Genomic DNA, 25036 nt, shown 5'->3' with positions numbered 1-25036 from the left:
GTCCCATTCTGAGTTGGAGGTGGTGGCAGTGGCTGATTAGCATTAGGGTTGACAAACCCTTGTAGCGTGGTTGCCACAATCGTGGCTATAGCCATCAAATCCTCCTAATTGAGGCTAACTGTTTGTGGTGGTTGTTGTGCATCCTCGTCATTTCGGTTGTTATTGCGATTTTTGTTGCATTTTTCATAACGAGGGTTGCGATTGTTTCTCACGGGTCTTCCGTCCATTTCCTACAAATATGAAAGTTCTAAAGTTTTTGGAAGAATAGGGACTAAACAAATGAAGCAACATGATTGAGTAATTGCTCAAAATTTAAATATGAAACCAATTGATAGAAATAAATTTTATTGATTTCTCACGAAAGTACAATTACAACTAAACTTTGAAAAAGCTAACAGAAATGCAAATGGAATAAATTTTATTACAAAGAACTACTACTGATGGTCTAATCTATCATTTCTCCTAATCCCAAATCCATAGGATCCTCTTCGACTTCTTCTTCTTCTTCTTCTTCGGGATCCTCCTCAGGTTCGTCTTCATGATTGGCTATTACTGTTTCCAGATGTTCAAAATGACCATGCAGGACTGCATTCTGGTTACTAAGAACTTCAACAGTGTTCTGCAACTCTTGAATATGAGCATCAGTCTGCTCACAATACTGATTATGCTGGTGCATGAGTTGGTTCGTTTGATCCTTATGCACTTGGATCTTCTCAACCAAGTTATCACGTAACCCGATTAACTTTGCAACAGTCTCTTGGGAGATTTCGAACTCTTCTTGAGTTCTCCTATTCCTCTCTTCTGCCTCATGCAGATAGTGAACATAACTTTGAACATCATTTCTTAAGTGTTCTGCTCTACGCTGTAATTCATCTTTGCCCAGCTCTAAGCAACAATTATATCCCTTGAGTTTCTCTATCTTCTTCTCTAAGCTCTTAATGTAGCTATTCTGGTCAGCAATATCCTACATTCAAAACATGAGAGTCAAGGTTCAGAAATAATCTCAAGAGTATAGATGGAGTTATAGACAATTACTGGAATGAACAGAATCAGTAGGGTCTATAACATTAAATAGAAGAACAGAATCAGTACAGCCTATAACATTAAATAGAAGAAAATAGCTGAATATTTTTCGGTCTTAGAATCACATGAAAATTTTACTATAAATCTTTCACATCATGAACATGAAGTGTACCAAATTTGGTGCAAAAATACTGAGCCGTTTGAAAATGAAATTTCCTCATTCAAAAAATTAGAAAATTTTACGGAAATGACGATATCACTATCTAGGTTAGGTTCTTCTCGTTCTCATCGAGAGCTTTCCAACGGTATATTACAATAGTCAAAATTCCTCCTGGATCAAAAGTTATGGTCGTTTTAAGTTTGTGCGAAAAACACCTCAACTTCCACACAATTTGCAAGGTCTACTGCATGCGCTTGCTGAAATTCACTTCCTACTGTAATTCTGATGCTACTGCAATCAAGTCTGCTGCTTTTCAGCAGTGTTAGAACCAGTATGCTGTACCCCGGGTTTAATGACCAAGTCTTCTGCATTCAGATCTACTATTTTCATCTGCTGGTTCTGGTTTCAAACTACTGGTTTTGTCTACTGTTTTTCGGTCTACTGGTTTTGTCTACTGGAATTTTTTTTTCTACTCACTTCAGACATGCTGCTTTTACACTCAAAACTCTACTGCATTCTGATTTGTTTCCCTTACTGATTTTCCCAACTGTACGTAGTTAGTCTATCGTTTCAGTAGTCTATTAAAGTAGTTTATTTTCAAAAGTCTAATAGTTTATCAGAACTTATTTTCAGAAGTCTATCAGAACTTATTATTTTTAGTTCCTCATCTCCAGATTATGAAACCTAGTTTGCTCTGATACCACTTACATGTCACGCCTCAAGGACGGGGTTGGTCGACACCGACGTTGCTCTCAAATTTACATTCGAAAACAACAAGCTTCAGAAGTAATGCATATACTACTGTTACTATGCAAGATATCACAATAGTCCTGATTTGACAAAATAAATATTTTAATCTACAATATTTTTGTATCTCTTATTAATTGTCTTAACATCTTTTTCTAATTTTCCTTCAGAAGTAATTCGTTCTATTGGCTTTCAATTATTTAATCATGTTTGGATTTTAATATCTTTAATTTTTTGTTTGCATGAGTAACTTATTACAGATATAACTTAGACGAGTGAAGATTTATGCAGTTATCTGGTATAGTTTATTTGGATTATATAAATGTTTATTTGGTAACAACCCTGCAATAGAGATTGCATACAGAAAATGTTGTTACCGAACAAGTACTAAAATGGAGGAGAAATCTAACAGCAGCTAACAATTAATTAAAGCCCCCACAGTATAAAATTAGGACTGAGCCAACTTATTTATCATCCCAAATTTATTCAGCAACACTCGCTTGACCCTTGCGGATGCATATACAATATTTAACCATCATTCTTTTATGTTTCTTGATTCATTCTGGGGTACCAAATAGACATTATCAAAGATTAAACCTGATCACGCTTCTTTAGGCAGACAGCAGATCATCATGCATTCTAGTCATGAACCATTTTTCAAATACAATCAAGTAATCAACCAGTGGAAATCTTTTTATGATCTTCTCCATCAAAAGAAAGAAAATAGAGCAAAAACTGCTATTTCTTCAGCAAAAAATTTCACCAATTTAAGGGACTGAAACAATAAATCTTGAGGAGAAGTCCAATTTTCTTATTCTATTTGCTCTTATAGAGTCCAATACAATTAAAAAAAAAAATGCACATATTACAAAACTAAAGGGTACGTTACTTAAAATAACATAAAAAGAGGTCATGTAAGGCCATCTCCAACCCTGCGCTATCACGCTATGATAGCGCAGGGCTTTGCCTCCAACGGAGGCTGCGCCATTTCTCCAAAATGGCGCAATTTGGCGCAGAGGAGAAACCGAGCGCCATTTTTGGCGCTGGGTTTGGGCTTTTTTTATTTTTTTTTAATTTTTTTAATGTTTTTTAATTAATATAAATATGTATAAAATATTTTTAATAATAATATTATATAATTGATGATTAAAATTAAATTGTGTTGATATAAAATATAATTCATAATAAAATTTAAAACACAAAAAAATTAATTTTAATTATATTAGAAAATTTATAAAAATATTTCTAGTTTTTTATTTTTCTTTTGACATTTTTAACTCTCGTAAATATATAATTGATAAAATATCAGAAAAACAAACAACAAAATTTTGAAATTAAAATTACAATACCCAATTGAAATACAAATTCAAAGATAATACATAATTGAAATACAAATTCGAAGATTGATCATTTGTGGGAGGAATATAGTTGTTCAGATGTTTGAATTTGGATTCATATTAAGTTCTAAAAATAAATTATCTTTATTAAAATTATGTCAATTTTAATAATGAAACATTTGTATTAATTCGTATTATAAATAATAGAGTTAATATATATAAGAATCAAATAAATAAAATTAACTATTAATAAAAATAAAATTATAATTATAATACTAATATTAATATTAATTATAATTATATTGTTAAATTTTTAAATAAATAGTAAACGAAAAGAATATTCTAAGAATATATTTTTTAGTTTAAGATTTTAATTAAATGGGTTGGAAATGAATGTTATATTTGGTGCAAAAACTGCACTATTTTGGTGCAGAAACTGCACCAAAATAGATTTATGGGTCGGAGACGGCCTAAATAAGGAAAATAGTAAGAATTCTCAAAAAGCTCCGACAAACTAAATCAAACAGTTAAAATTCAAGCAATCAGCAGACATCTATATCGACTATTTATCAAATCTTTTTCACAATCAGCTCGAGTCTTCCTACATTAAAATGAAAATGTTGGAAACCAAATGAAGCAGAAAATTTATCGGACAATGAAATTAAGAAGATCCTAAGAAGCCACATAAAACACACCGGAAAAGGGCCGCGTTCAATCCGAAGAATGGGGACGACGAAAGCTGTCATCTCAAGAAATTAGAAAAAGGGATTTGAATATTGACAGCTTTCTTTTGGTTCGTTTGGTTCATGATTATTCTGAGTGATGAAAAATTAGGAAGAAATGTAGTTACGCATATCACAAGTGAAGATGATACTAATATATATTTTATCCGAAAGTTGACATGTGAGCGAAGGCAATGTTTGTGCTTTGGTTTAATCTTTGTTCATTAAATAATTAGATTTGGTCCATTTTATATTACTCAAAATTAATGCTTTCACTAATTTCCAGTGATTATTGCTTGTATAATACTTGCATGTCGTCTTCCATGAGCAACAACATTGAATGTTCAGTGTTGGCATTATTATTATATTACCGCATTTGCGGCTGGTGCAGAGGTAAGATGGGATGCGTTTAAGAGGGTTGGAGGATTGTCCGGTGTTAGATAAAAAAATTTTTGAAGTATTATCTCTTGGTTTATGGAGGAAGCTTTATTTAAAAGTAGCATAGTTATACAAGCAGCTTATGGACAAGAACCTGCATTGATTTTTGAATGCTGTCCCAAAAATCAACATATGAAATTATTGTGTGCACGGGAATATAACCATTAGAAAAGTTTTTTTTTTTTTTTTTTTAAAGAAAAATAGATTATTTTAAAAGGTATTTTTTATTGTTTGAAAATACTAATTTGTGGCTCCCTCGCTGTAGAATTTTCACGCCCAGCATTCCAGCTATTGACGAAGTCAGATATCCACGGACGTTAGGAACCTGTGTGATAATGATTTCTTTCCCTAAATCCAAATGTATCATCTTATCTTTGACTATATAAACATAACAAAAACACACGTCTTGATTTCTGAATGTACACACATTTACGAAGATGTTTCATATTTCATATTTCTTAAGATGAATGAATAGGGACCCTTTTCACCATTCTACTCTATAAATACTCTACCCAAATTCTGTTTTTGTACGTACCCGAAGTTCATCAGATCAAAGAGCCAACAAATCGATCGATCTTGAAAGTGGACGTTCTCAAATCATAAACATGCGTAACGCCGTGAAGTTTATTTTTGTGTTAACAACCATTTGTCTCCTCCTCACATCCGCAGTTGCTCCTCCAAGCGGCAGCAGTGGAGGTGGTGGAAGCAGCGGGGCCGGAGGAAGGGGAGGTGGCGGCAGCAGTACTGGAGGAGGTGCGGCAAAGGGTGGCACAAGAGGGGGATCTAGCGGAGGTAGCAGCGGGGGAAGCAAGGGTGGTGGCAGCTCCAGTAGTAGAGGTGGCCGCACTGGTGGTGGAGCTGGAGGAGGTGGTGATGATGGAGATGGTGTCGGCGGAGGAACATCAACCGGTAACGGCGGCGGAGGCACGTCCACAGTTAACGAGGGCGGTAAAAATATCGGCCGCCGTCCCAGTAACAGCAGCCCGTCTATTCCATATGCATCGCCGTACTTAATTGTGGCATATTTGGGTTATTTAATTATATAATTAGATATTTAGATTCACTTTGATAATTTATTAGGCTTAAAAAATTGTCGATTTGATTGAATTTGTGCAATATGTTGAGTAGAAAGGAATAAAGTCGATGGATTTTGTATCGTAAGCAACTTTGAATTCGGACAGTAACAACTCAAACCGTGTGCGTTTTGACTCGGCGTACGTTTGATATCTGATAGTTCGATTTATTTTATATTTTATTACTGATAAATGATAATTTAAACTACACCCACAATTGTTTTAGGTAAAAATTTGTGTGATACGTTCTCACGGGTCGTATTTTGTAATATAGATATCTTATTTGAGTCATCTATGAAAAAATATTACTTTTTATGCTAAGAGTATTACTTTTTATTATGAATATCGGTAAGGTTGACCCGTCTCACAGATAAAACTTCGTCAAACCGTCTCACAAGAGATCTACTCATTATTTTAATAGTACTACACTACTTACAATTTATGTCTTACGAGTTTTGAAGGTTCAAAACTTTTAAAAGCGCGTATTAAAAAAAAAAAAAGCTCAATACATTAATTTTAAAGTTCTTTCAAATTATAGTTTTTTTTTTAAAAAAAATCCCGACGGGAAATATACTTATAATTTAATTATTCAAATGATTTAAAAACGAAAATTAAACCAGAACATCAACAAGATCCCAACATGAGTTAATATTATATTATACACAAAAACTACGGTGAGACGGTCTCACCGGATAATTTTGTGAAACAGATCTTCAACACTACTCAATTCACGAAAAATAATATTTTTTATGCTAAAAGTATTACTTTTCACTTTAAGTATGAATCAAGTTGACATATCTCACCAAAATATATCTATGAGACTGTCTCACATGATATCTACTCTATATCATATAACAAATTTGTCAGTTAGATATGAAATCTCTATAAAACAATAGATCTATAAAAATTATAGGCAAATGATTTCGAATATGGATTAAATATTTTTCAAATACATATTAAATATTTTTCGTTTATAGTCTTAAGTAGTATACAAATATAAATACATATACATATATACATAGAGGCCTTCAAAAGGTATTTGAATTGGTGAAATAAGTGAGTTATTGATCAATAGTTATGAGTTCAATCTCTCTACTAATATTTTTCTCGGACGAGTCTATCGCATAGGACTTGTTCAAGGCTGTTTAACTAGTTTGCGTGATCACAGAGTTACTGCAATATTAGTTTTATAACTTGGTTCTTTGTGATTTTGTCCTAATATCTATGTTGTCTAATTTCAGTATTAGTCATATCAATATTGACAATTTTATTCATTTTAAATCAGAAGAAAATGTTGATGTGTCATCATAGGTGTCACATGTGAAGACACAAAGAATTAGCTACACAAAGCCATGATTTAAAACTCATTCAAGACATGAATTCAAAGCTGAAGTTGAAGAGTCATAATACTACAAAAAAAGAGGCAAAAGACAACGGTTTTTAACCGTTGTCGTAGGTCAAATAAAACCGTTGTTAAAGGCCCTGTGGTTAAAGGGTGTGCTCAAAGACAACGATTTTTAACCGTTGTCGTAGACGTCTAAAGATGACGGTGAAAAACTGTTGTCGTAGATCTTGTAAAACCGTTGTTACAGGTCCTGTGGTTAAAGGGTGCGCTCTAAGACAACGGTGAAAAACCGTTGTCGTACACGTCTAAAGACGACGATGAAAAACCGTTGTCGTAGCATTGGAAAATCGTTGTTAAACTAAATATTGTGACAGTTTTTATATGAAAACCTTCGCTAATTACCGACGCTTTTGGCCGAAACCGTCGCTAATTAGCGACAGTTTGTATATGATTTCCGTCGCTAATTAGCGACGGTTTTGGTATATAAATTCCGTCGCTAATGTTTTACGGAAAATAAAAAAAATACTTTTATAATTTAATAATTATAATAATAAAAAATTTAAATCTTTGTCATATAATAATAATATTTATAATCTTAACTCTGAAATTAATGTGTGGAAGAGAGAAAAATTGTGTGGAAGAGATAAAAATTTCGTGTATATAGAAAAATTTCGTGGAGGGAGAGAAAAATTTCGTGTGGAGAGAAAATGTACAAGTGCGCCGATATTTATAGACAAATTGCGACAGGTTTTGAATAAACCGTCGCCATTTGCAACGGTTTTAGCTTAAACTATCGCATATTTTAAATTAACGACGTTTGTACCGTCGCGAATTTAAATTTGCAACAGAATTTATTGAAACCCATAGAGACGGTTTAATAAAACCGTCGCTAATTCAAATTAGCGACCGTTGTATCAAACCATCGCAATATTTGACGATGGTTGTTTTCAACCCGTCGCTAAATACCGATTTTTAAAAAAAAATTAGAACAATCACAACAGTTTTTGATAAAAAAACATTAAAAAACGACAACGTTTTACAAAACCGTTGTCGTATTTCTACAAAAACCACAAAAAAAGACAACGGTTTACGCAAACCGTTGTTGTAGCCCAAAAAAACACATTCATAGACAACAATTTTTAAAAATCGTTGTCGTAGTCTAAAAATAACGCTCATAGACAACGGTTGTTAAAACCGTTGTTGTAGCCCAAAAAAAATGCTTTTAGACAACCGTTGTCGTAGCAAAAAAAAAAACGCTCATAGACAATGGTTTTTAAAAACCGTTGTTGTAGCCCAAAAAAACACGCTCATAGACAACTGTTTTTAAAAACCGTTGTTGTATCAAAAAGAAAAACACGCTCATAGACAACGGTTTTTAAAAACCGTTGTCGTAGACACATCAACGACACCGGTTTTGTCGTAGACACATCAAAGACAACAGTTTTTTAAAAACCGTTGTATTTAAGCGCGTTTTTATAGGATACGACAACGGTTTTTGTTAAAACGGTTGTTAAATGAAAAAACACAACAGTTTTAATAAAAACCGTTGTCTTTGATGTGTTTTTGAATTAGTATTTTCTTGTAGTGTAACAGCCCTTTTAATGGTGTTTAAGGCCATAAACATGGTGGTAATGGCCTTGAATGATAGCCTTTTCATCTTCTCTCCATCAGCCTATAAATAATGGCCAAAGGATAAGAGAAATCACACCACCGGCAGCTATTTTTGAAGCCCTGCAGTAGCCATTTTTGAAGCACCTACAACAGCCGAATTCTTGTCCAGTTCAAGGCAATCTAGCATCTTTCGTGTGCGAATTATAGTTGTCCTTCTCTCAAAGTTTTGAAGATAATAATCAAATAAGTGTGTTTTTGCTATACTATTATGTACACTTGCATTTCATAAGTGTACTATTTGATATATATAAATATACATCGATATACTTGTTCTTCGTAAGTATATCCACATTTGCTTAAAAATACATTATGTATGTTTCTTGAAATTCGATCGACGTGATATATTTGTTCCTATTTGTTATGAAAATCCTTGAACAATTTGTTGTTTGATATTTGTTATAATATTTGAAAGCATGTTTGAAATATTTGATATGCACTGTAATGATTCGAATTAGAAATGGCAAAGAAATTCCGATATTTGATATGTTTTGACCCTGATGCGGTGGGATATAATAACCGTTCATTTGGCCTCGCACCTTAGATGAGTAACATATAGGGGACTGATCAGTAAACCATGGAAATGAGATGATTTTGAGTGCTATATTTGTATCTTGTTCGTATTCAATTCAACATGCTTATTATTGAAATTATGATAATGTATTTGTATAATTATAACCTTGATATTTGTTATGACCGATCGACCCCCATTTACTGAGTATTTTCCAAATACTCACCTCTTACATTCCCACCCTAGATAAGAACGCGGATCAAATCGAAGATAAAGAACAAGAATACTTTTGGGGATGGTGATGAAGTCAATCCAACTCAAGACTAGTCTTATCATTTTGTTTTTTAGTTATATTATCGTGTATTAGGCTTCCACATTTCATTTTAATCGCATTGTAAAGACGATTATTGATTTATGTAATAGACTGGCTTTTGGCTATTTGATGTACTATGTGGCTTGTTGTTATACGATTTTAAATTGTTAAACAACGCCGATGACACGTCTCGGTTTCGGGGCGTGACATTTTAGTGGTATCAGAGCCACCAGGTCCAAAATCCGGCTGGGATTTTCCCGACGTGCATATATTAGGAATAAAAAAGATATTTAAAGAAAAATCTAGTTACCTCGTAACTTAGGACTCTTAATTAGACTTCCGAGCATGGAGCCCTCGGGTTCAGTCTTGTTTTGGTCTCCATTTCATAATCTAGCACATGAATAACATATCCCAATTTCATTGCTATACATGCTGATTCGAATCCTGCTTGTACGATCTTGACAACGCAACCGTCTGGCGTGCCTGGCCAAATTCATAAAAAAAAAATTTCCGAATTTCTATTCTTGGAAATTTTCTCGAAAAATCCTACCGGGTGTCGAAATACTTTAAAGTATCCGTTAATGTTGCTATCCATCTCATTCTATTGTTATAAGCCTTTTCATTTGTTTTTATTTCAGAAAATTGCTTCAAATTCTTCTATGCCTCGCACTCGGATCACGTCTCGCATGAGTGTTATACCTGTCACGCCCCGAGATGCATGGCATGAACATCAATGTTCTTGAAAATTCAATAATTAAATAGACCAAGAACACTAAGCCTAAACAACATTTTTATTCCAAAATAAAAATTATTCAACAAATTCATTGTCTTACAAACCAAATGACAAAAAGAACAAATCCAATGTTCCACTTATTTAAATAATGTTAACACTAAACAAGAATTATAAATTTTCTAGCCAAATCACCATCCCCAAAATTCAGCCGACTCCTGCTCTTCTATCTCATTTTCATTTGAAATGAAATGTAAGGGGTGAGTGATATGATCGTCACTCAGTAATTGGAGGGAGTATATTTTCAAGTTTTAAAAAAAGAAACATTATAATATTTTTCTAAAACTTATTCAATAGATCATATCTTTAAAACTTATTCACGAGTAGATCTAAAACAGAAAACAATCACTGTCAAATATCTGGCTTAACTCCCCAGATTGGATCATAAATGTCTGGCTTAACTCCCCAGACTGGATCATATTTATCTGGTTTAACTCCCCAGATTGGATCATGAATGTCTGGCTTAACTCCCCAGACTGGATCATAAGTGTCTAGTTTTACCCTACTAGACAAGGTCACAAACAAGATCAAGACATCATAAAAATATTTGTTGAAAACGTTCAAACTTAAAACACCATGAAGATAAATATTATAACATATCAAGAAAATATACGTTCCACTTACAATCTTTGCTAGTATTGAAATTAAGGTTGACTCCAAGAGAACTTGAGAGAGTGAAAGAGAGAGTCTTGAGAGAATTATTTTTTTTTTTAACGTAGTGTAGAATGAGAAAAGTGGAGGGTTATAAGTTTTATATACCTAGGACGAAGTTGGGCCAAGGTTGTAATTGGGCTCCAAGGCGTGGGCCTCACATCCCTCCCTCCTTATAATAAGTTTCGTCCTCGAAACTTGGTTCCGAGAAATCTGCAAAGAGGTATGGGTAGAGTTGGCGCATCCTCTCCTCTAGCTCCCACGTGGCTTCTCGAGCGGTATGGTTTGACCATTGGACCTTGACATAACGGATGGTTCTTCGCCTCAGGACTTGATCTTTCGTGTCCACGATTCGGATTGGGACTTCTTCATACACTAGATTTTCATTTAGGTTCCCTTCACTCACTAAGGGTTCTGCCTCCAGAATGTGGGATGGGTCTGATATATATCTTCTTAATTGTGACACATGGAAAACATTGTGAACCCTTGAAAGATTTGGGGGTAAGGCTAATCGGTATGCAAGTGTACCGACTTTGTCTAGAATTTCAAAAGGGCCCACGTATCTTGGACTCAGCTTACCGGTTTTGTCAAATCTTGAGACTCCTCGCATTGGTGAAACCTTTAAGTATACTTTTTCGCCAACTTGAAAATCTAAGGGTCGTCTCTTCGTGTCGGCCCAACTTTTTTGTCGATCTTGGGCAGCTTTGAGGCGTTCCTTGATGATTGAAACCTTCTCTATAGTGATTTGGATCAACTCTGGTCCCGTGATTGCTTTTTCTCCAACTTCATCCCAATATAATGGTGACCGATACCTTCGGCCGTACAGAGCCTCGTACGGTGCCATGCCGATGCTACTGTGGTAACTATTGTTGTAGGCGAATTCAATGAGGGGTAGGTTCCTGCTCCAGTTGACACTGAAATCTAGTGCGCAGGCTCTCAGCATGTCTTCCAATGTCTGAATGGTTCTTTCAGTCTGTCCGTCCGTCTGAGGATGGTAGGCAGTGCTAAGTGTCACCTTCGTGCCCATTGCTTGTTGGAAGCTCCTCCAAAATTTTGCTGCGAACCTCGGATCTCTGTCAGATAAGATGCTGACTGGGACGCCATGAAGTCTTACTATCTCTTTCACCCAAATTGCGTCATGCCCCTGATTGACCTTTGGTAATCCCACCACGAAGTCCATGGATATATGTTCCCACTTCCATTCTGGAATTATCAAGGGTTGTAGAAGTCCTCCTGGTCGCTGATGTTCCGCTTTAACCTGTTGGCATACCAAACACCGTGCAACAAATTCTGCCACATCTTTCTTCATATCATTCCACCAAAAATTTTGTTTCAAGTCTTTATACATCTTAGTACTACCAGGATGTACCGAAAATTTTGATTTGTGTGCCTCTGACATCACCTCTCATCAAAGGTCCTCGGTTTCTGGTACGCATATCCTTCCTTTCATCCATAATATTCCCTCGTCATCAATGTAGAAATGCGGGGCCTTCCCTTCCTTCACTTGCTCTCTCAGCTTGGTCAAATTCGGGTCGTTCCCTTGACTCACCTTGATGGTTTCCTTCAAACAGGGATGTGCCGTTAGTGATGTTAGAATTGCTTTACCTGCACTTTTTCTACTCAAAGCATCTGCTACTTTGTTTGCCTTTCCCGGGTGATAGTTGATTGTCATGTCATAATCTTTTAGAAGTTCCATCCACCTCCTTTGTCTCATGTTGAGTTCTTTTCTGTGTGAACAAGTACTTTAGGCTTTGATGGTCGGTGAAGACTTCACACTTTGATCCATAAAGATAGTGCCTCCAAATTTTAAGCGCGAAGACCACTGCTGCCAGTTCCAGATCATGAGTAGGGTAATTCTGCTCATACGTTTTTAATTGCCTTGAGGCGTACGCGATCACCCTTCCGTTTTGCATGAGCACACATCCGAGTCCTTGCTTGGATGCGTCACTGTAAACTGTGAAGATTTCATCTCCAGAGGGTAGCACCAAGACTGGGGCTGACGCTAGCTTTTGCTTAAGCATCTCAAAGCTCTCTTCACACGCTTCATTCCATTCGAATTTGGAATTCTTCTGTGTGAGTTTAGTAAGAGGTACGGATATAGAAGAAAATCCCTCAACAAATTTTCGATAATAGCCTGCCAAACCCAAGAAGCTCCTAATTTCGGTCACAGTTGTTGGCCTTGGCCATTCTAAAATTGCCTCTACCTTCTTTGGGTCTACAGTCACGCCGCCTTCGGAAACAATGTGACCCAAGAAGGCAACACTTTTCAGCCAAAATTCACATTTTTTAAATTTATCATAGAGTTCCTTTTCCCTCAAGGTTTGGAGTATGATCCGAATGTGTGTTTCGTGTTCTTGTTCACTAGTAAAGTAAACTAGGATGTCATCAATAAACACAACAACAAATTTATCTAGAAAAGGTCTAAACACTCGGTTCATAAGGTCCATGAAAGCTGCTGGGGCATTTGTCAACCCAAATGGCATCACCAAGAATTTGTAATGTACATATCTAGTCCGGAATGCAGTTTTCGGAATATCTTCTGCCTTTATTTTCAGCTGGTGGCATCCTGTCCTCAAATCTAGTTTCGAGTATATTTTAGCTCCCTTCAATTGGTCGAACAAGTCATCTATTCTAGGCAGTGGGTACTTGTTCTTAATGATAATTTTGTTCAATTCTCGATAGTCTATGCACAATCTCATGCTGCCATCTTTCTTTTTCATAAACAAGACNAACTGTGAAGATTTCATCTCCAGAGGGTAGCACCAAGACTGGGGCTGACGCTAGCTTTTGCTTAAGCATCTCAAAGCTCTCTTCACACGCTTCATTCCATTCGAATTTGGAATTCTTCTGTGTGAGTTTAGTAAGAGGTACGGATATAGAAGAAAATCCCTCAACAAATTTTCGATAATAGCCTGCCAAACCCAAGAAGCTCCGAATTTCGGTCACGGTTGTTGGCCTTGGCCATTCTAAAATTGCCTCTACCTTCTTTGGGTCTACAGTCACGCCGCCTTCGGAAACAATGTGACCCAAGAAGGCAACACTTTTCAGCCAAAATTCACATTTTTTAAATTTATCATAGAGTTCCTTTTCCCTCAAGGTTTGGAGTATGATCCGAATGTGTGTTTCGTGTTCTTGTTCACTAGTAAAGTAAACTAGGATGTCATCAATAAACACAACAACAAATTTATCTAGAAAAGGTCTAAACACTCGGTTCATAAGGTCCATGAAAGCTGCTGGGGCATTTGTCAACCCAAATGGCATCACCAAGAATTTGTAATGTCCATATCTAGTCCGGAATGCAGTTTTCGGAATATCTTCTGCCTTTATTTTCAGCTGGTGGTATCCTGACCTCAAATCTAGTTTCGAGAATATTTTAGCTCCCTTCAATTGGTCGAACAAGTCATCTATTCTAGGCAGTGGGTACTTGTTCTTAATGATAATTTTGTTCAATTCTCGATAGTCTATGCACAATCTCATGCTGCCATCTTTCTTTTTCATAAACAAGACTGGGGCCCCCCACGGTGATGAACTAGGTCGGATCTGTTTCTTGTCAAGCAATTCCTGAAGTTGTTCCTTGAGCTCCTTCATTTCTGCTGGAGCCATGCGGTAAGGTGCCTTGGATATTGGGGCGGCCTCGGGAACAAGATTTATCTCAAATTCAATCTCCCGATCTGGTATTAAAGCTGGCAACTCTTCAGGAAAAACGTCAGGGAATTCTCGTACTATTGGGATGTCTTCGAGTTTTACCTCTTCATTTTCTTTAACTTCATTGATGAAGTCCAGAAACGCTTCATTCCCCTCCTTCATAATCTTCCATGCCCGAGAGGCGGAGAGAATGACTTTCTCCTTAGGTTTTCCTTCTCGTATGCTTCCTTGATACCTAACTTCTGCACGATCTGGCCGTTTAAGTGTCACACTCTTACCATTACAGTCCACAATGGCTTTGTTCCTGCATAGCCAATCCATCCCTAATATAGCGTCAAAGCTTGACATGTTGAGTTGTATAAGGTTGGCGCTGAGTTTGCATCCTTTCAAGTCAATCTCGCATTCTCGATAAATGGTGTAGGATACCAAGGTATCCCCTCCGGGAGTTGCAACTTTGTATGGTTCAGTCAGTAACTCACTTTTCATTCTTAACTTTCTAGCAAATCTCTTTGATATGAAGGAATGAGTAGCACCACAATCAAATAGTACATAGGCAGGTAAGTGGCTAATAAGAATGGTACCTGCCACCACGTCATTTGAAGTGTCAGCCTCCTCCTCTGTCATTGCAAACACTCCTGCGTTGGTGCCTCCATTGTTCTCCTTATTGCTAGTAGATGTTGGGGTACTTTCTTTATCTTCTGGCTTTGGGCATTGGTTCATGCGGTGCCCAAATTGTCCACACCGAAAACACGCCCCCACAGTGTACCGGCATTCACCAACATGCTTTCTCTTGCACTTCGGGCAGTCTTTGGCTTCTTTCTTGTACTGCGGTGGTGCTTGTCCTTGGTATTGGCCATTTGAGGCTAGCTTCTTGAACTTTTGGTTTTGGTTGAAGTTGGACGAAGGCCTCTTGAGCTTATTTTCTTCCTCTCGTCTCTTGATGTCAGCCTCTGCTCGGATAGCGGCTCCCATCATGTCTTCAAAATTGTTCGGCTCATAAACGGCTAGTGCAGACTGAATTCGGCTTGATAAGACTTTTGTGAAGTGGTGTACTTTCAGTGTCTCGTCAGCCATAATTGTAGGTGAATAGGTTCCCAAGGAGTGGAACTTGGAAGCATAGTCTGTAACCGTCATTTCGGGCGTCTGTTTTAGGTTTTCGAACTCAGACATCTTTTGCAATTTCACCGCAGTTGGGAAGTAGTGTTTCAGAAAGGCTCCACGGAACCTTTGCCAAGTTATGGGTCCTGTCTGCGCCATCGGGGGTGAGACTCCTTCCCACCACTTGGTTGCTTCACCGACAAGGAAGGGAATGGATACTTCAACTCTTATGTCCTGAGGAACTTCCATTAGTCGCAGATTAGTCTCCATTTCTTTTAGCCATTTCTGTGCTGTTTCTGGGTCGGGACCCCCTTCAAAGGTGGGGACTCGCGCCTTCTTAAGTGCTTCATAATGGTACTTGGTCCCTTGAGGTTGTGGAGGTGGATTCACAGCAGGAAGGTTCCCCAAGCCGTGCAAAGTCGTTGCCACTACCGTTGCTATCGCCATGAGGTCTTCACAACTGAGGCCTCCAGGGCGTTGATTGGGTTGGCCATTACCCTCATCCTCGGGGTCACGCGGGTTGGCATAGCGAGGGTTACGGTTGGCGCGGGGTGGTCTGCCTGCCATCTCCTGCCAGGAGTGTAGTTCACTAAGATGGTTTGATGTAATAACAAGCAACATGGAAGAAGGTGTAAGTGGAAGGGAGGGCAAGTACCGGCAAATAAGTAACTCATTTATTTGAAAATAAAAAGTTGAAGTTTTAACAAAATAAATATTAAGCATAATAATCATACTAAAATCAATATTTCAACCTCACCAATCCTAAAATATTAATAATAAACCACCAATCCTAATAAGATCACTAGAACTCTATACTATTAACATTAGCACTGAGTTGTTAGCACTAGTTCGTATCGTTCTTGTTTCTTGAGTCTTCCTTGGGTTCTTCCTCATTGCCCACTTCAACAGGAGATTCGTAGTTTGGATCTTCTTCTTCTTCTTCCTCTTCCTCCGGGTTGGTTGGTTGGTTGCCGTTGTGACTCTTGTTCTACCAGCTGGTGTTGTAGGTCTGTCCTTTGACGGGTGAGCACTGCAATGGTATTACGATAATTTTCCAAAGTCCTACTAGCGTCCTTTTGATAGCGATCAAACCTGTCTTTCATCATGGTGGTCTGTCTTCTCTCTTCCTCACATCTAACAACTAGCTCTNATTATTATTATTATTATTATTATTATTATTATTATTATTTTACATTATTATTATTATTATTATTATTATTATTATTATTATTTTAAATAAAAAAATTAATTAACTACGTTACAATTAATTGATTATTGAATAATTAATTAATTATTAATTATTCCTTTTCGTCAAATAAATAATTAACGTATACATATTTTATTTTATTTTTACTTTTATTTTCTTAAAAATTTTTTTAAATTATTATTATTATTATTATTAATTTTTAATTAATCCTTCTTCCCATAGTTTAATATTTTCAATCTAGTTCACACAATCTCCAGAATCTGATTAGATTTGATTTCTTGATATCCATTTTAATTTATATTTATCTTTTAGTTAATATATAATTATATATTTCTCTCGTAGATCGGCATGATTAATCCAACTTGGAAATTTGAATAATGATAACACTTTATCTTCAAAGATTTGATTTGATTTTAAATTTAAATTACTCTTGATAAATTGGATGGATCTGGTGAGATTTGGTGAAAATTTGATTATATCCTAAACTACTTAAAATCTCATATCTTAACAAACATTTAAAAAAATCTTATACTACAATCAAAATTGTAATTCGTGATTTACTATATTTATTTTCATCATTATTATCATTAATTTTATTCGTTATCGTTAAATCTTTAATCATTTTTTTTGTTGGGATATTCTTATCTAAATATTAAATATTATGTCACTGCTTTTCTCTTATTCCCTTCGAATTACGGCAATTTGATAGTCAGCCCAAAAATTTAATAACTTAGTTTGTTATTTTAAATTCATGGATAATGTTAAGGTTGTATTTAAGACTAAAAGAAAATAAGAGTTAATTATCCTAACTCCCAATTATATCTACCTAGTGTCACGAGTACATTTCTCCTGCTTACAAGAGGACACGTCTGACTCCCTAAATTCCAAGGATATTAACCACCAAATCCTATCACCATCTAATCAAATTTTGATTTTTCTTATCCTTACTAGTTACAAATTTAAATTAATAAAATTTTAATCCCGATCTTCGTTCGAATTACTGAATCAAAATTCAATCTTCTTAAGGTAAACTTAAATTTCCCATCAAGATCATGAACCTTGGGCTCTGATACCACTAAAATGTCACGCCCCGAGATGCATGGCATGAACATCGGCAATGTTCTTAAAAATTCAATAATTAAATAGACCAAGAACACTAAGCCTAAACAACATTTTTATTCCAAAAAAAAAATATTCAACAAATTCATTGTCTTACAAACCAAATGACAAAAAGAACAAATCCAATGTTCAACTTATTTAAATAATGTTAACACTAAACAAGAATTATAAATTTTCTAGCCAAATCACCATCCTCAAAATTCAGCCGACTCCTGCTCTTCTATCTCATTTTCATCTGAAATGAAATGTAAGTGGTGAGTGATATGATCGTCACTCAGTAATTGGAGGGAGTATATTTTCAAGTTTTAAAAAAAGAAACATTATAATATTTTTCTAAAACTTATTCAATAGATCATATCTTTAAAACTTATTCACGAGTAGATCTAAAACAGAAAACAATCACTGTCAAATATCTGGCTTAACTACCCAGATTGGATCATAAATGTCTGGCTTAACTCCCCAGTCTGGATCATATTTATCTGGTTTAACTCCCCAGATTGGATCATGAATGTCTGGCTTAACTCCCCAGACTGGATCATATTTATCTGGTTTAACTCCCTAGATTGGATCTTGAATGTCTGGCTTAACTCCCCAGACTGGATCATAAGTGTCTAGTTTTACCCTACTAGACAAGGTCACAAACAAGATCAAGACATCATAAAAATATTTGTTGAAAACGTTCAAACTTAAAACACCATTAAGATAAATATTATAACGTATCAAGAAAATATACATTCCACTTACAATCTTTGCTAGTATTGAAATTAAGGTTGACTCTAAGAGAACTTTAGAGAGTTGAGAGAATTATTTTTTTTTAACGTAGTGTAGAATGAGAAAAGTGGAGGGTTATAAGTTTTATATACCCAGGACAAAGTTGGGCCAAGGTTGTAATTGGGCTCCAAGGTGTGGGCCTCACAATACCCGTCCCTGACAAGGATACCATCATTAAAGGTTTCCGAGCATCTCTCGCTCGAGAACAGAAAGACAACAGGAAACTGATGGCAACTCTACATACTCTGCAAAAAGAAAAGCACGAGATGGAGGAACAAAAAGCTCATCTCCAGGCTCTCTTGGAGCAGACCTCTTTTATAGCGGTCCAACGACATCAGCAAGATGCAGTGATCATTCAAGAACTGCAAGATTCGGTGCAGCATCTGAATATGCATAATGAACAATTACAGAATCAGGTTCAACAACTTCAGGATGCCCTTATCGACTTGGAACCTGAAATAGAACCGATAGAAGAGCCGATGGAAGACGAAGCAGCAGGAGATGACGAGATTTTAGATGATTGACGATTTAGTGTCGTGACTATTTGTAATAAGGATTTATAATCCATTTGCTTTCTCATGAATTTTCTCTCTTTTTGTGTTTCCTAAAACTTGGATTTGTATTGCTTCGCTTTTCGTTTGAATCAATAAAAAGTTTATTTGGTTTTATCAATGGTCAATTTCAGTTCATGATTAACTCATATATATGTTGGCAAACAAATATCTTAGAAGCTTGTACACTTGTAGGATATGGACGGAAGACCAGTACGAAACAACTGTAACCCAAGCTACGAAAATCACAATAACAACCGTAATAACACCGACAATGAAGGGAACCTACCTCCGCCACCACCACTTGGATTGGGCCTAAGTCAAGTTGACTTAATGGCCATAGCAACAATAGTGGCTACCACCATCCAAGGGTTGGGTAACACAAACGTCAATGGCAATCCGCCACTACCAGGACCTCCAGCATTATGGGGTCAAGTACCACTACGAGTCTCTCTGAAAGAATCGAGCTCAAACATTCAAAGGAGACATGGACCCCGAAGTTGCCCAGAGTTGGCTCAAAAATATCGAGACCCAACTCCGATTGCTCGAGATTCCCAACGAGTTCAAGGTGGATGTGGTAACACCATTTTTAGAAGAAAGAGCATCCAAATGGTGGAGACAGTCTCATTAACTATGACAGCAGATGGACCAATCACATGGCAACAGTTTCAAGAGGTATTCCTGAAACAATACTACCCAGCTGAAGTGAGATTACAGAAGTTGAGTGAATTTGAAAATTTCACTCAAACTTTGGATATGTCAGTGGTGGAGTATACTTCAAAGTTCAACTCTCTTTGAACCTATGCTCCCACGATTATGGCTGATGATACCTTAAAGATGCACCGGTTCAAGCGTGGTCTGAGCAGTCGTATTCAGTCAGCATTAGCAGTTTACCGACCCACAAGCTTTGCTGATCTAATGGGTGCAGCAATAAGAGCCGAGACAGACATCAAACGTCGAGAGGATGAGAACAAGAATAAGCGACCTGGACAATCTTTTCAAGGAAAAAAACCATTCAAAAGACCAAATTAGTCCAGTGGATCATTCAAGGGTGCTTCGTCCAGTCCAACCTATCAAGAGGCCAAGATGTGTCCCATCTGCCATAGCCGCCATCCTGGGGAATGTCGTAGAAAGTGTGGTGCATGCTTCAATTGTGGGAAGTTGGGACATCGAATTGCTGATTGTCCCGAGCCTAAGAAAAGTACGTGGTCAAATACTAATACTAACCCCAACAAGCCGAAGGAAAATAAGCCTAAATCTCGTGTGTTTGCAATAACTCAAGAAGAGGCAGATGACTCGAACAATGTCGTGGCAGGTACCATTCTAATCAATGAAATGTCAGCTTATGTATTTTTTCATTGTGGTGCCACTCATTTGTTCATATCTAAGAGGTTCACTAAGAAATTAAGGCTTATACCTGAGATATTTGTCGAACCTTTTAGAGTAGCAACTCCTACTAGTAAGACAATTGAAACACATATGGTGCATACAGATTGTAAGATCTACATAAATGAGCACCTATTTCAAGCTGAATTGATTCAACTAGACATGGTAGAGTTCGACGTCATTCTGGGAATGAATTGGCTAGCAAAGAATCACGCAATTGTTGATTGTCGCTTGAAGAACATCAAACTAAGGGCCCCAAACCAAGAAGAAATCGTTTACTATCGTAAAGTCAAGAAACATGAATCCGTACTATCTGCTTCCCAGACTTGGAAAGCCATGAAAAATGGAGAAGAAGTTTACCTAGCTATGTTAAGCAAGGTAAAGGAAGAAACCACACTTGCACTAGAAGAGATTCCGGTAGTACAAGAGTTTCCGAATGTCTTTCCTGAAGAACTCCCTGGCATAGTCCCCGACCGCAAAGTGGAGTTTGAGATTAACTTAGTACCCGATGCTATACCAATCTCAAAAGCACCATACCGAATGGCTCCAGCAGAGTTGAATGAACTCAAAGAACAACTTCAAGAATTGTTGGATAAGAAGCAAATCCGACCAAGCGCATCTCCGTGGGGATCTCCTGTCCTATTTGTAAAGAAAAAAGATGGAAGTATGAGATTGTGTATTGATTACAGGGAACTAAATAAAATCACATTCAAGAATAAGTACCCGCTTCCAAGGATAGATAACCTGTTTGACCAACTCAAATGAGCTACAATCTTTTCCAAGCTCGACTTACGGTCAGGCTATCACCAACTAAAGGTCAAAGCAGACGATATTCCGAAGACAGCCTTCAGAACAAGGTATGGACACTATGAGTTCACGATAATACCGTTAGGATTAACAAACGCTCCGGCAGCATTCATGGATCTCATGAATAAGGTGTTCAAACCGTTTCTTGACAAGTTTGTTGTGGTATTCATCGACGATATTCTAGTATATTCGTCAAGTGAGGAGGACCACAAAGAACATCTTCGTCTCACCCTCCAGACGCTGAGAGAAAATGAACTGTACGTCAAGTTCAAGAAATGCGAATTCTGGCTGAAGAGCGTCACATTCTTGGGACACATAATATCAGCATCATGAGTATCTGTGGATCTTAAGAAGGTAGAAGCAATCATGGATTGGTCGAGGCCAAAGAATGTAACAGAAATTCGAAGTTTCTTGGGACTAGCAGGCTATTATCGAAAATTTGTTGAAGGATTCTCTTCAATAGCCATACCCCTCACTAAACTCACGCAAAAGAACTCTAAGTTCCAACGGAGTGAAGAATGTGAGCAAAGCTTCGAGACTTTGAAGAAGAAACTTTCCTCTACTCCGGTATTGGTATTTCCAACTGAAAGAAAAGACTTCACCATCTACAGCGATGCTTCAAAAAGAGGTTTAGGATGTGTGCTCATGCAAGATAGAAGAGTAATTGCCTACGCTTCAAGATAACTGAAACCATATGAGCAAAACTATCCGACACATGACCTCGAACTAGCTGCAGTGGTGTTCGCACTAAAAATATGAAGACATTATCTTTATGGAGCCAAGTGTGAGATTTTCACTGATCATCAAAGCCTCAAGTATTTGTTCACTCAAAAAGAATTAAATATGCGACAGAGACGATGGATTGAACTCCTGAAGGATTACGATTTGACGATAAGCTATCATCCGGGCAAGGCAAACAAGGTAGCTGAAGCTTTGAGTCGGAAGAATATGGGCAAGGTAATCCTAGCGTCACTTTCAGCACGACCATGCCTCCGGGAAACAATCAAGATAAGTCAATATCAAGACCCTGCTCTGGTGAAACTGAAACAACAAGCAAAAGAAGGAAAATCACCAGATATTCAGAGAGATGACAAAAGAGTTGTGTGAGAACCCGAATTTCCAGCATTTCAGCAGCAATGAAAATTTTTCAGTAGAAGCTAATATTTCAGAAGCTGGTACAGAAGCTAATATTTCAGAAGCTGATACTTTTCCAGCAGATTAGAATCCAGCAGCAGACAACAGATAAAATCTAGCAGTAGAAGAGCGAGATTCCAGCAGACAGTTACTGATTCAACTTAGACTTGTAACTGAAGCATTAACATGGAATAAAGGCTGTTAATGGCATATTATGGTCATCATTAGGGAGGCTAACAGTCAGAATTTGGCCTATAAATAACACCCTCAAGTCTTTGAAATAGGTTAGACAAACCTTGAGATTATCACTTGAATTTTCGAGTTAAGAGAGAGTGCCTTTGTTCAAGCAGCAAAATCCAGTACATCAAATGCTTGATACCATTGAAGTGGTTATCTTGATTTGTTATTTAATTTTGATACAATAAATATTTCATCAATTATTATTGTTATATTATACATGTATATATATATATATATATATATATAATTATATCATATATTTCATTTAGACGATAGCGTAGCTCTGCCGGTTGTTCTAAATGAAATATTATGATATCTAACAATCTAACATTTACTTTATGGCAACTAACTTTTACTTTCCTCATCTAACTTTTACTTTATCGCAACTAACTTTTACTTTCCGCATCTAACTTATTAAATCATATATTTCATTTAGGCAATAGTGTGGCTCTGCCGATTGTTCTAAATGAAATATAATGATTTAATTTAACATTTATTTTATGCAGTTATATATTTATATAGTTATATATATAATCATAGGTACCATATATAAAATATCGGTGAATTCGGTATTTTCTATAGTGTGAACTATATTATATTGGGTGTGTGTTTAAATATTTTTATTTTCTTGGAACCATTATTTATGGTGGTTTCCTTTGTTTTACTTTTAGTTAAACAATATTGCATAAACCAAGAATAAATCCTCGAGCCTTGACAAAATTTATAATTTGTAAACTTCGTTCTTGCATTTGGTAATCTATAAATTAATAAATTTAAACTTAAAATAACCTCTCTGTGGATCGATCTCGTACTTACGAAATATATTACTTGCAGACAACCTACACTTGGGTGAATTATAATTTAAGTAGTAGCAAGTTTTTGGCGCCGTTGCCGGGGAGGTATAAATTAAGTTTATATTTGTTAATTATGTTTTATTTATAAGTATTGTGTTGTTTTTTTTTTTGTATGAGTATTTGGAGTCGAAAAAAAGTGGTAGACTTATTCGAGTATCTGAAAATAATTTAAACATGGATGATAATTCAAATAATCAAGATAATGATAACAATAATAACAATAATAATAATAATAATCAAGAACATGATCAATTAAGAACACTTAGGCACCATATGAACCCTATTAGAACTAGTGCCCCATCTTGTTTAGTTTTTCCTCCTGATGCATCTAATTTCAACTTTAAACCTCAAATTATTCAACTTTTACCAAATTTTCATGGCTTAGATTCTGAAAATCCATATTTACATCTAAGAGAATTTGAGGAAGTTTGTAACACTTATAATGATCAAAATTGTAGCATGGATATAGTTCGATTAAAGCTTTTCCCTTTTTCTTTAAAAGATAAAGCTAAAACATGGCTACAAAATTTGAGATCAAGTTCAATAAGATCATGGGAAGAAATGCAACAACAATTTCTCAAAAAGTTTTTTCCTTCCCATAGAACAAACTCTTTTAAAAGACAAATTACTACTTTTTCTCAAAAACAAGGAGAAACATTTTATCAATGTTGGGATAGATATAAAGAATTACTTAATACATGCCCACATCATGGTTTTGAAACATGGAGAATAGTTTCTCACTTTTATGAAGGTCTAATACCTAAAGATAGGCAAATGATAGAATTCATGTGTAATGGAACTTTTGAAGATAAAAACCCAAATGAAGCTATGGAGTATTTGGATTCATTAGCAGAAAATGCTCAAAATTGGGATAATATAGGCACAATAGAACCACCAACAACTAAAATCAATAATTCAACAAATGGGGGTGGTATCTATAATCTTAAAGATGATATAGATATTCAAGCTAAACTTGCATCTTTAGCAAGAAAAATTGAGTCATTAGAAATGAAAAAGAGTGGTCAATTAAAAAGTATTCAAGAAATTGTTTGTCATATATGTGATACACATGATCATGCTACAAAAGATTGTCCAACATTACCTTCATTTAAAGAATGTCTCCATGAACAAGCAAATTATGTTAACAATTATAAAAAACCAATATTAGATCCTTTTTCAACATCATATAATCCTGGATGGAAAAATCATCCTAATTTTAGTTGGAGGAATGATAATAATGCACAACCCTCAAAACAATATTTTCAAAATAACCAAAATCATCAAGGTTATATTCCTTATGTTACACCTCCAAGAAAAAACTTTGAACATGTAATTCATACATTTATCCAAAATCAAGAATCTATCAATATTCAAAACAGTCAATTTATGACTGATTTGAAAGAAACTCTTGCAAAATTTGCATCTGCACTTAATATTCATGAAAAA

At 36.0% G+C, this 25036-nt stretch overlaps 1 protein-coding gene and 1 non-coding gene across 2 annotated transcripts; both read right to left on the bottom strand.

Moving 5' to 3' along the window:
• Positions 1–12451: 12451 nt before the first annotated feature.
• Positions 12452–16088, bottom strand: LOC140970806 (uncharacterized). The gene is made up of 2 exons (XM_073432721.1): positions 13512–16088; positions 12452–13429 (listed from the first exon to the last, which is right to left on the bottom strand). Exons 1-2 carry the CDS (start codon positions 16086–16088, stop codon positions 12452–12454), a joined length of 3555 nt encoding a protein of 1184 aa, XP_073288822.1.
• Positions 16089–24195: 8107 nt separating this feature from the next.
• On the bottom strand, positions 24196–24306 carry LOC140991357 (small nucleolar RNA R71). Its single transcript, XR_012177847.1, has one exon. It is a non-coding gene; the product is annotated as a small nucleolar RNA R71 (small nucleolar RNA).
• Between the last annotated feature and the right edge of the window lie 730 nt (positions 24307–25036).

Source organism: Primulina huaijiensis, chromosome 1 (assembly GCF_012295235.1).
Source record: "Primulina huaijiensis isolate GDHJ02 chromosome 1, ASM1229523v2, whole genome shotgun sequence".
In the NCBI taxonomy this organism is placed as follows: domain Eukaryota; kingdom Viridiplantae; phylum Streptophyta; class Magnoliopsida; order Lamiales; family Gesneriaceae; genus Primulina; species Primulina huaijiensis.
Note: the sequence above shows the minus strand (reverse complement) of the source record. Positions and strands in the feature narration are given on the sequence as shown.